The 11834-nt window shown below is 37.7% G+C and overlaps 1 protein-coding gene across 1 annotated transcript in view; it reads right to left on the bottom strand.

Moving 5' to 3' along the window:
* Positions 1 to 847: 847 nt before the first annotated feature.
* LOC121289065 (regulator of G-protein signaling 5-like) overlaps positions 848 to 11834 on the bottom strand; it is a 50959-nt gene continuing 39972 nt past the window's right edge. Inside the window, exons 3-5 of the mRNA XM_041208045.1 lie at positions 10457 to 10518; positions 5763 to 5929; positions 848 to 4677 (exon numbers count right to left, since the gene is read on the bottom strand). Coding sequence (XP_041063979.1) covers positions 4516 to 4677; positions 5763 to 5929; positions 10457 to 10518 — 391 coding nt within the window. The 3' untranslated portion in view covers positions 848 to 4515. The remainder of the gene's footprint in view (positions 4678 to 5762; positions 5930 to 10456; positions 10519 to 11834) is intronic.

Raw genomic sequence — 11834 nt, 5'->3', positions numbered from 1 at the left:
AGAGTGTTCAGCTCCTTCTTAACCTGGTGCAAAGGCAGCCAATGAGATTTATGTGATGCCCAGAATTTGCAATAGATCAGATCTAATTTGTAGAGCAGCAGGTTAATTTCCAACTCATACCTTTGCCCACCTGCCATTAAACTGGCACTGATTTGAAATTGGACCTATGGTTTTTAATTCCCTGATGACCACTCTTCATTATTTTCCCTCCCTCCTTCATTTAGAGAACAACAACATTTTTCAGGATACTAAAGCCCTCCATGCCTTACTTAAGTAATTTGACTTCATATGTGAACTCTCCAGCCAATGTGGGCACCACAACCTTCCCGTGCTCAGCCAGCCATGAACGTTCTAGCATAGGACAATGGATTGTGATCAGCAGTGGGAATCATGGCTGACTTCTCTCCTTCTGTCATCCAGCATTGTCCACCTTTCCGGTCTAACTGCAGCCCCTCCACTGAATTATTTGAGCAATGATCTAACTCGACATTGAATAAGAATCTTCCTGGTCTGTTCATTGGATTTAATTTTAATGAGTGATTTAAAAGATCGTTGAAAAGATAATCTAGCAATAAACCAAGTGATTATTGCAACCTCATCAGCTTCCACTCCCACATTTCAGTCAATAGCAGTTAACAGAGCATTAATAACTTGGCTTTTCATTGTGTTGTGAATATTGTAAATATTTTCATTGTGGTAGACTGAGAAAACCACACATTATGATTTTCACCATAGGTTCATGAAGAGTTTGTTCATGAATGGATTTGCTTAGTGACGCTTTGAACCCAGCTGAAGCTGTTTGTGAGAAAATCCATTAAGTTACGCAGAAAAAAATGGCAAACTTTGGTATAGAGATACATGTTTACTTCATTAGGTTCCTAACTCTTTCAAAATATGACAGTATGCACGAAAAGGATACTGCAGCCGTTTATCAGCTTTAACAGTACATTAATGCTCAGATGACAAGGGAGGGATACTTAACACCCATATTAATTCAAATGTTTCAGTCATAGAACTGAACTCCCAAATGAACACTTCATAAAATTAACATGAAGGTGTTGATAAGCTGTGGTTAAATACTTGCTTCTGAGTTGTATTAAGATAAAAGTGAAGCATTATTTTTATTACTATAGTCCATGGGTATATAATCACCATTTAATGAATACATTTAAATTCATTGCTATGATGATATAATGCCTTGAACATCAGGTTTGTGATAGGAGGCTGGGTTTCCCATTGTTTTATGAATAGGTCTCTATAAATGAAGACGTAGCTGATTTCTTGCTCAGTGAGTTGCCCATATTAAATATTCTTCCATTTTTTTGGATGAAAACAGGGTGTGAAATGGAGAGTATAACAACACATCAGTTTGGCATCAGGATAGTACTCTAACCTGCTCCCCTTCAACAAACTATTCATGGCATTATATAATTGATAGAGGCTGTCAGATCATGAGGAGTTCAAACCGTTGGAAAGAATATATGTTGCATACAAAGCAGAATAATAATAAAAAAGTTCACTTTTAATAATGCATAGTACCTAGAATTTCAGTATTTGCTTCATTTAGATATTGAATTGAAAATGGAACTTTAATTTTACGGTTCAATACCATGTCTCCCAATGTAATTGTTTTATGATTTTGGCTTCAGAAATGATTAAAACATAAAACACTCATTTTGGATGGCATTAGTTTCTGCCTTCAAAGTGGTGTGGTTCAATTCTTTCAGATGCAGTCCAGAGTAAATAGATTCTCACCATTGAGTGTCAAGCAACTGTTCAATTGAAGCTATGATTGGTCAAAGCAAATTTCGACAAGGTGGCATCCATATCTAGTCAATAGTTTCTTACTTTACCACTGGCAAAAAAAGTGGAGGCAGTAAAGCCGGGTGGTAATGTAACATTAGGTAGAGCTTGTCATGAACTGTTGACCAGGCATGTGTGTGTGTTTTAATAGCAAAAACACTCCCATTTTGTGCAGAAATGAATTGTTCTTAGGTAGAAATTACAGTATTTTGTACTAGTGGCAAAGTTCTAACTTGGCATCATCCAGCCATTGCTTCTTCATTGGACTTGCTCTGTTCAACCTTGGTAGTGTCCTGCACTATGGGCTTTGGCCCCCCCTAGGTTTCTCACTGATCTCTCACCATAACAACAGAATTAATGAAGCATTTACTGAAACTCTTAATAGTAAAGTGTCTTTCAAGATAAGACTATGCACACTGGAATACTAACACACATGCATTACATGGAGTATATTTAGTAACGATACAGGAATCAACACTTACGCATTTACTTTAAATGTTTTGGTTAATATTGTAGACATAGTTTACCAGGTGGGCAAGGAACACAAAGCAGACAAATCATTCCATTCATTGCTTGAGTAAACAACTTTTGTAGGATTTTCCTTTATGTTTTGTGTGTTTGCGTTCATAGATTATTTTTAATGCAACATTATACCGTATGTTTTCATTATCCGGGCAGTATAGAACCTCATTAATACAGCCTTTGTTAAGGTCCAGTAAAACAATGTAAATCATTGTTTGAAAATTATGCAGTTCTGTGTTAAGATCAATCTGACTGTGTTACTCCTTAACATGGCAGTACAGTCCCTCTTCAATTCAATCTATTTAGTCAGATGATTGATGTACAAAATGAAATCATTCCATCAGACAGTTCACGATATGTGCTGCCATGTTAAGTTGTTACTGAGTATGAGATGAAAGGGAATTGTAAGGGTCGAACGACATTAATATCTGATTATTTGACTTCTTTCAGGCATTTCCTTTCTTAAAGTGCTTCGCTTATTCCAGCCACAATACAGAACACGTGAAGTAGGCAAGGGCCACTTTCTACAACCGTTTCACCTCCATCCTCTCTTGTTTTCCTTCAAATCATCCAACACTTTCCAGCCATTCCGTGACAGAGTTGGTTTAATCTTAGCATCGCTATCAGATAGCCCATCATAGAAGGAGAAATACAATATTCCCAGGCGTAAATGTGCCAGATCAGAATAATTGCTGTAAATCTTTCAGTGATACTGTTGAGACTATTCTATTTCATGTTCAATGTCTGCTGATATCCATAAGTGACAAAAATAATTTCCTTGTATGAATTTAAATGATAATTAGGAACTTTTTTTAACCAAAATACACATCTGGCATAAAATGTATGTGGACCTGTTGGCACAGGTTTATTTGGACATGTTAGTATAGATTGTATGTAGATATGTGTTAGTATAGATTATATATGGCTATACAGCAGTGGAGTAACCATGAATCCTGACATTTTTTGGTTTATTTAGTTACTTTTTTTGAGTGCAAAATGTTTACTAGAGACTTGTGTTTAAGTTGAGTTAATTGATTATAATGGTCAACATTTAGGTGTATTGTCCATTTTAAGTTTCAATCTCCTTCTCTTTCATTTTTCCTTCAACAAAATCTAATTGAAATGATATGGTTAAAAATCCAATTTGGTAAGCCTGCAAACCCAGCCTGCCTCTGCCAGTGAAGTATCTGTGATACATTGCTCTTTTGCCACTGAAGTATTGTAGATTATGGAGGAATTTTAGAAATATAATCTGCACATCCTGACTGAAGAATGTGCTATTTATTGGGATTTACTTTTCAGATGAAATAGGGAGATATATTTGTAATAACTAAACACTTTTGTGTGACCGGATGAATGAATGTATAAACTTGCGTACAGGCTTCATCAGAGTGTACAATGCAGTCTACAATTGAGATGGAATAGCCACGCCTCACCTTAGTGAAGGTGATGATCTGGTGGTCAACATAAACTGCCAGAGTAATGGTTTACAAAGGCTTGTGTCTCCGTAAAGCTATACAAGTATGAGGGCTGCATCTGCTGATAGTTGCATTCCTACTCTGCACATTTTCAGTGCCTCTGTAGGTTGAAGCAAACTATCAGAATATTTATTACAGTTTAAGAGCATATGCTTATACTGTAGTATAGTGTGATATATTTATAGTAAGCTTCACTAGTTAATATAAGAATCTTTTGTAAACTCCAATAACATACCTTCCACAGTATTTGTTATAACAACTGCTGTTGTTTTCTCAATATAGGAAGGATGAAAGGTGCTTGCTCAATAGAATTAGTATTTTTTTTACTTTCATTTTTTTCAAAAGGTTTTTCCAGATTCTTGGTGATAAGAATCCTAAAAGAATGATTTGATTTGCCCAATAATTTGTTTGAAGCCACATGGTTATTTATCACTGGATATAATCTCTTCAGAAAAATAAGGAAAAAACACACATAAAAGACCAGTACAACATTAAAGGTACACTTTGCCATAGATGGTGCCTGTTTATTTCAGGGCTATGCAAAGACAAGTGTTAGATAAATGATAGGTCAGCATAGTGCCCAAAGCTTTAAAGAGAAAACACTTGAAATAATTATTTTAGCTAACAGCAGTGAGAGAATATTCAGTTAGTGACTGTGTGGGGAGACCGATGGTCTCACTCTATCCAGCCTTTGCACAGCCCATCTACATTGTTACTTTATCAGCTCCAGATAGAGTTCAGATTTCAGAAACCTGCTGAACGAATCCTTCTCCATCAAAGTGAGCACTCGCTTCTGCGCCAGTTCAAAGGTTGATGTTGAGGGTTCAACAAGGCTCTTCACCGTGATCTCTTTGGTGTAGTGGTCAACATTGATCTAAAGAGGAGAAGGCAAATACTCAATATGTGCTCTCATTATGTTGTAAAGCATAAATTTTAGAACAGCAGAACCATTGCGAATACATGGGTTAAAGTTAGATATTCTTGTTTTAAAATCAAGTAAATTTGGATTTTCAAAATGGCTGAAAACTGGATGCCACCTTTGCATCTGGAATGTTTCTGAAGGCCTTTATAGGTCTAGAAAAAAGTCTAGAAAAGGAAAGCACTTTATAGGCAATGGCACAATTTTCATGAGGATTACTTCTTTGGAAAAGAAGTCTTGCAAATGTTTGGAAGGAGTACTTCACAAATGGAATATGCATCAACCCCTGTTATCCTCTTAGTATAAATTAGTAATGCTTTGAAAAAGTGTTCTTGTCTTTTTGTTTGCAAATAGGTAATGGTTTTTATGATCAGAGTTTGAACTGGACAACCTCATTATACTTGACCATGCAACCATATGATGTGACAGCAAATGTTCTTGCATGGCGTTACGAAACATAGTTGCTGTCAGTGAAGAGACCTAGTACATTCCAGATGTTAAGATGCACATGTTATCTAACATCACCATTGGTTAAATCTCATCCTAAGTTAATACATAGCTCCACATTTGCCCCTTGCTGAGAGGGCCCATAGTCTTCCAGACCAAGCAAGCTTAGATTCCATCAGCTGGATTTTTTCTGCCTTGGAGTATTATAAATGCAGATAGTGCTTTAATACTCTTTAGTCATGTGCTATACTTTTGACATTATCCAATTTCAAAATATTTTAATATTGATTTAGTTTTATTTAATAGTTTTATAATGAACTGCCTCAATCATGTCAAGACTTGAAAAAAGGGTTGAGCATTCTGATTTCAAATCTGTAGCACAAAATTACGAAATTTTAATCCCAGCACTAATGTTATTGCCTTGGATTTTTCAACTAAGACGATCTTCTTGGCGAGCATGAAGGAATGAAAGCCATGAATGATTGAGTCAAGGGAGATACCAACAAATTCCATTTATTCAGTTAGAAATGGTGTTATATTTCCCCATGTAAACATAGCCACATCTACACTAGCTCTTCTGATGACTGTCCAACCTCCTTTGGAGCTTCTTTCTGCATGAAATCTTCATAGATCTTCTTTGCCTTGGAGGCCAGCTTAATAGGTGATGTGGTTGCTTTGTAGTCCTCACAGGCCATCCAGAACTCAATGTTCTCCTCACTGTGCTCTGATTGGAGGAAAGCTTTGAAGGCAGCCTGGCCATCTGGAAACAAACCAGTGGAAAAAATCTTTCTAAGTTGATCATATTTCACCACAGCCAACAGCTGGAATAGATTAAACAAGCATATTTCATGATTTAATCACAAACACTTTCATTCTGCTGTCGATTAAATCTGGCTACAGTGCTTGACATTCTTGGCCACACGCGTTTGATACCATATTTGAGAAAATTTGATAACTGTTTTGATATGGACCACTGAGGCAAAACTGTCCAGATGTCAGAGGAAGGCAAACAACACAAAAGACCACCAGCCAAACATCTCCTGAAACAAGAAACGTTTGGGTTCAACTCTGCAGGTCAAATACAGCCGAACGACTGGTTCAGATCTCAATGTAATTCACTGTGTGAACTTCAGTCTAAGCGAGGCACCAGCATAAGTAGGATAAAGAAATGATGACAAACTGACCTTTACTTTCCAAAGCCCTTAAACAAGGGGAATCACAAAATTCCAGCATAGTTGACATTGCATCAAATGCCAATGTTTGGACATGCCTGCTCTCAGTGATCTTTTGACAGCATGTGGTCCCAAAACATGCATTTAGAAAAAGTGGTCGGGGTAACTACAAAAAATACAGAATCTTTTTCTCATGATTGTTAAAAGTTTTGTCTGATGTTGTGAATTCCCATTGGACTTATGTTGTATTGCTATTATAAGAGTGTTGAGTGAACAAAATCATTTTAATTCCCAAATAGTATAATGGAAAATACATTAAGGAATGTTTAGCTTTATAAAGTCTGTAGCAGTGTCTGGATCTTCTGTCCGAATCCGGTTATTCCACAATTCCTATCTAGCGGTCATTCATGATACTAGTAACATTGAATACATGGATAATGAATTGTAGAGTCTTTTAGGGTTGAAAATGTTAGTGCTGTGTAGAACTGCACAGGCTTAAAGATTAAAATGTAATCTGCAACACTTAAATTTGTGCATATTCAGTAAGGAAGAAATTGAAGGCAAAATCTGTCTTTGTGCAAAGCCGAACAGAATTAACTGCATGCGGCTTTTAACACACTCTACTTTACCGCAGCCACATTTCCAGCAGTATACGGTTATTGGTAATCTAAGAAGCAAGCTCAACAGCTGAGAAACAAACCCTGGATGATGAAAAGTTGAAGTTTTCTTAGCATTTTTTAAGTATAAAAATATACAAGAGTTTTCTTCAGGCAATGAGATGCAAATGCTTCAACATGGTTGATTAAAAATGCATTTTCCACTAAGATGCAGTGCCATTTGTAATCCATTTCAAGGCTGTTGATTTATTTTGCCGAGTGGAGGTAATTTGAGGTTCTGAGTACCTACCAGTGTTTGAATAGAAAGCAATGGGTGCAATGAATACAAGTGAAATAACTGAACAACATTGGAGTCAGATAATGCGATGGCTTCAAATCAGACATATTTGCCCCTCATATAAAGGGACGTTAACAGTGGCTGATGGATTTCAATACAGGTAAATGTGAGGCCATCCACTTTGGACCAAGAAAAGAGAGATCTGAATATTATTTAAGAACTTCAAACTTACTTCATTTGGCAAAATAAATCAACAGCCTTGAAATGGATTACAAATATCACTGCATCTCAGTGGAAATGCATTTTTAATCAACTGTGATGAAGCAATTGCATTTCATTGCCCGAAGACAACTCTTGTATATTTGTATACTTAAAAAAGGCTAAAAAAAAGCCTCCAGGACTCGTTTCTCTGTTGTCAGGAGAATTTCCTACAGCAGTATGTGTCCTGTCCAACAAGAAAGGAGGCACTGCTAGACTTGGTTCTTGGGAATGAGGTGGGCCAAGTAAATCAAGTGACAGTGGGGGAGCATTTAGGAGACAGTGATCATTGTATCATAAAGTTTAGGATGACGGTGGAAATGACATTGGTCAATCCAGGGTAAGAATAATCAATTGGCAGAGAGCGGACTTCAATGAGGCAAGAATGGAGCTGGGCCAGATAGACTGGAACCAAAGGTTGGTGGGAAAAACAGTAGCTGAACAATGGGCTACCTCCAAAGAGAAGATGGTTTGAGCACAGTCAAGGTATGTTCCCTTAAAAGGGAAGGGTAGGTCAAATAAATCCAGAGCTCCCTGGATGATATAGGAGATAGAAATTAAGTTAAAGAAGAAAAAGTGTGCTTATGACAGGCATCAGCTAGCAAATACAACTGAGAACCAGGCTGAATACAGGATGCTCAGAAGGGATGTGATAAAGCAAATACAAGAAGCAAAGAGGGATTGTGAAAAAGGCTGGCAGCAAACATAAAAGGAGATCCCAAAGTATTCTATAAGCAGATTAATAGTAAAAGGATGGTAAAAGGAGGAGTAGGGCCAATGAGGGGCCAAAAAGGAGATTTACACATGGAGGCAAGAGGCATAGCTGACGTGTTAAATGAGTACTTTGCACTTGTCTTTCCTACGAGGCAGCTACTGCCCAGGCCATGGTGACAGAGAAGGAAACTCAGTCACTAGAAGGATTTAAAATTGATAATGAGGAGGTACTTAAAGTTGATAAGGCATCGGGACCAGATGAGATGCATCCAAGAATATTGAAGGAAGTGAGATTGGAAATTGCAAAGGTACTGTCAAAAATCTTTCAATGTTCCCTGGATTTGAGGGAGGTGCTGGAGGACTGGAGAATTGCAAACATTACGCCCTTGTTCAAAAAAGTTTGCGAAGATCTGCCCTGCAATTAAAGACCAGTCAGTTTAACTTTGGTGGTGGGAAAACATCTAGAAACACTTATTTGGGATAGAATTAATAGTCACATGGAAAAATGAAGATTGGTTTGGAAGAGTCAGCATGGATTTGTTAAAGGAAAATTGTGTCTAACTAACTTGCTGGAGTTTTTTGAAGAGGTAACAGAGATGGTTGATGAGGGCAAGGTCATTGATGTGGTGTATATGGACTTCCATAAGGTGTTCTATACAGTGCCATACATCAGGCTTGAGAGGAAATTTATAGGTCATGGAATAAAAGGGACAATAGCAATGTGGGTACAAAATTAGCTGAGGGACAGGAAACTGAGCGTAATGGTTAATGGGTAATTTTCGGGCTGGAAGAAGATTTGTAGTGGAGTTCCCCAGGGATCCTTGTGTACAGGGGACAATTTCAAAGTTTGCAGATGCCACAAAACTTGAGAGAATTGTAAACTGTGAGGAGGACAGTGTAGAACTTCAAAAGGACATTGACACATTGGTGGAGTGGGCAGATAGGTGGCAGATGAAGTTCAATGCGGAGAAGTGTCAGGTGATACACTTTGGTACAAAGAACATGGAGAGACAGTATAAAATAAAGGCTACTATTCTAAAGGGTGTGAAGGAGCAGAGCCTGGGTGTCTATGTACATAAGTCAATAAAGGTGGCAGGACAGGTAGAGAGAGCTGTTTCTAAAGAATACAGTATTCTAAGCTTCATTAATAGGGGCATAGAGCATAAGAGCAGGGAGGTTATGAAGAACTTATATAAGACACTGGTTACTCTTCAGCTGGAGTATTGTGCACAGTTCTGGGTGTCACACTATAGGATGGGGGGGGATAGCATTGGAGAGTGCAGAACAGGTTTACAAGAATGGTTGTGAGGGAAGATTGGAGAAATTAGGACTCTTTTCCTTGGAGGGGAGAAGGCTAAGAGGAGACTTGATAGAAGTTTTCAAAATCATGAGGGTCTGGACAGAGTAGATATAGAGAAACTGTTCCTTCTCCAGATCGAGAACCAGAGGGCACAATTTTAAAGTGTTTTGCAAAAAGAAGCAAATGCAAGGTGAGTAAAAGCTTTTTCACACAGCGAGTAGTTAGGGTCTGGAATGCACTGCCTGGAGGTCTGGTGGAGGCAGGTTCAATTGAGGCATTCAAGAGGACATTGGATGATTATTTAAATAGAAACAATGTGCAGGGCTATGGGGAAAAGGCAAGACATTGGCAATAAGTTAAAATGCACAGAGAGCCAATGCAGACATGATGGGCTAAATTGCCTCCTTCTACACTCTAACAATTCTGTATTTCTGTGATTCATGGAGTCTCCTCCTCCTCATGTTAATTATTTAACCATACACCACCATTCACAAATGGATTTGACAGAACTGCAAAGCTTTGATCTGATCCATTAGTTGTGTGATCGCTTAGCTCTGCCTATAGATTACTACTTCCCTTTTAACATGCATAAAATCCAGGGCTGGAGCTTCACCAGGTTAGCATCTTACTTTTAGATATGCCTGGCATTGCTGCTGACATACTTTTCGACACTCCATGTTTAACAAGGGTTCAACCAGGACTAGTGCCTGGCTTGATGGCAGTGGTGGAATGAGGGATATGCCAGACCATGAGAGGCATGTCAGATTGTGATGGAATACAATTCTGCTGCTAAGTCATTTTACTATGTTAAAAGTGCTACATGAAGGCAAATTGCTGTTGCTATCTTATGCCACTATACTAGCTTATCTATGTTCTGAAATAAAATCAAAGTGATTGAAATCTTTGAGGTTGTTAAGACTAGAATCAGATTGATGATTAAGTCTCTTACAGTTGTTCATCAGAAGCTTCTCCAGAGATTCACGCCACTGTAATGCTTCTATTTGAGAAGGCCTGCAAAAAAGAAACACCAGTTGGTTTTTAAAAAGTAGCTACTTCCAAGTTCAACCCACAACCAAATCACATTCATTGGATGAACAGTTTGACTAAATACATTTAGGCATTTACACCATTTGAGAAATAACAGTTGGGCTTTATAGGGTATTGGAAGATTGACAGGAGATGCATTTTATTCTCAATTCTTATGCTACACATTCTAGAATTGTGGGGAAGTATCTCCTTTACAACAGCAGCTTCCATCTAAACAGCACCTTCAACAATGAAAAGAATCCCAAAGTGATTCACAGAGGCACAATGAACAAAATTGTTGCTGAGCCAAAGTACTCGAAGGGAACTTTTGGGTTTTGCATATTGCAACAGATGTTGGTGAAGTTGCTTTCTTGGCTTCTCCGAGAACCATACTACATTTTACATGTCTTAATTGAACTACGGTGCTCACAAAGTGAAATCTTTATCCAAGGATTTCATACGCAGTGTTCCAAATTAGTTTGTTTTCATTGTAACATTTTTAGAATCAGTTTAAACATCAAAGCTCTCTGGCTTGTAAACCTGCCACAAAGCAACACTGAACAGGGCAACATCTTATGAAATGATATGCTCCTTTGAATAAGCCTATTTTCATATATATCAACATATCAACATTTCCATATAGTCATCCTGACCTTCTCTTGACAGTTAAAAATTCAATTCTGCTCTGAGAATAAAAAGCCACCCAATGATCCTGATTTACTGCTCAATTCTATGTCATAGCAAATGTGATCTTTATGGATCTGGAATTCTACAGCCAGAAGCTAAAAATAGGTGTTTGTTAAGCCTTACTACATTTTGTTTAATTATTGAGTCGGTAATTTAATCTCAAATAAAGAGAAAGCCATATCTTGCATACAAGCCATTTGACCTCTAAAGCATGTTTTGTGACACTGGGGTTTGTAATTGGGTATAGATGAGTTTATGTGTTCAATATAATCCTTTTCCTTGTTTGTATACAGTTGTAGAAGCCAGGTAGTTTCTATTATCGCATGACTATAGCAGATGACAGAGAATGTATCCTTAATTCAAAACCTGCTAAGTGACAGTCTGCACCAACACTTTCCTCTGAATTTTGATATTTTCTCTTTCCAACACATCCTGGTGATTTCATGGAAACAAGCATGTTGTCAATTGTAACTATATTTTCTCCAGCAGAATTCGCACAGAAAACAAACACGTTTCTTTCAGTTATGAATCAGGAACCACTGTGATCGGAGCCATATTATTTGTACTTTATTCCCAGCACCTCCTATTTCCTTGACATTCATCTTACCATGTCA

Source organism: Carcharodon carcharias, chromosome 16 (assembly GCF_017639515.1).
Source record: "Carcharodon carcharias isolate sCarCar2 chromosome 16, sCarCar2.pri, whole genome shotgun sequence".
NCBI lineage: Eukaryota > Metazoa > Chordata > Chondrichthyes > Lamniformes > Lamnidae > Carcharodon > Carcharodon carcharias.
The sequence above is the reverse complement of the archived record's forward strand: the minus strand, read 5'-3'. Positions and strand labels throughout refer to the sequence as shown.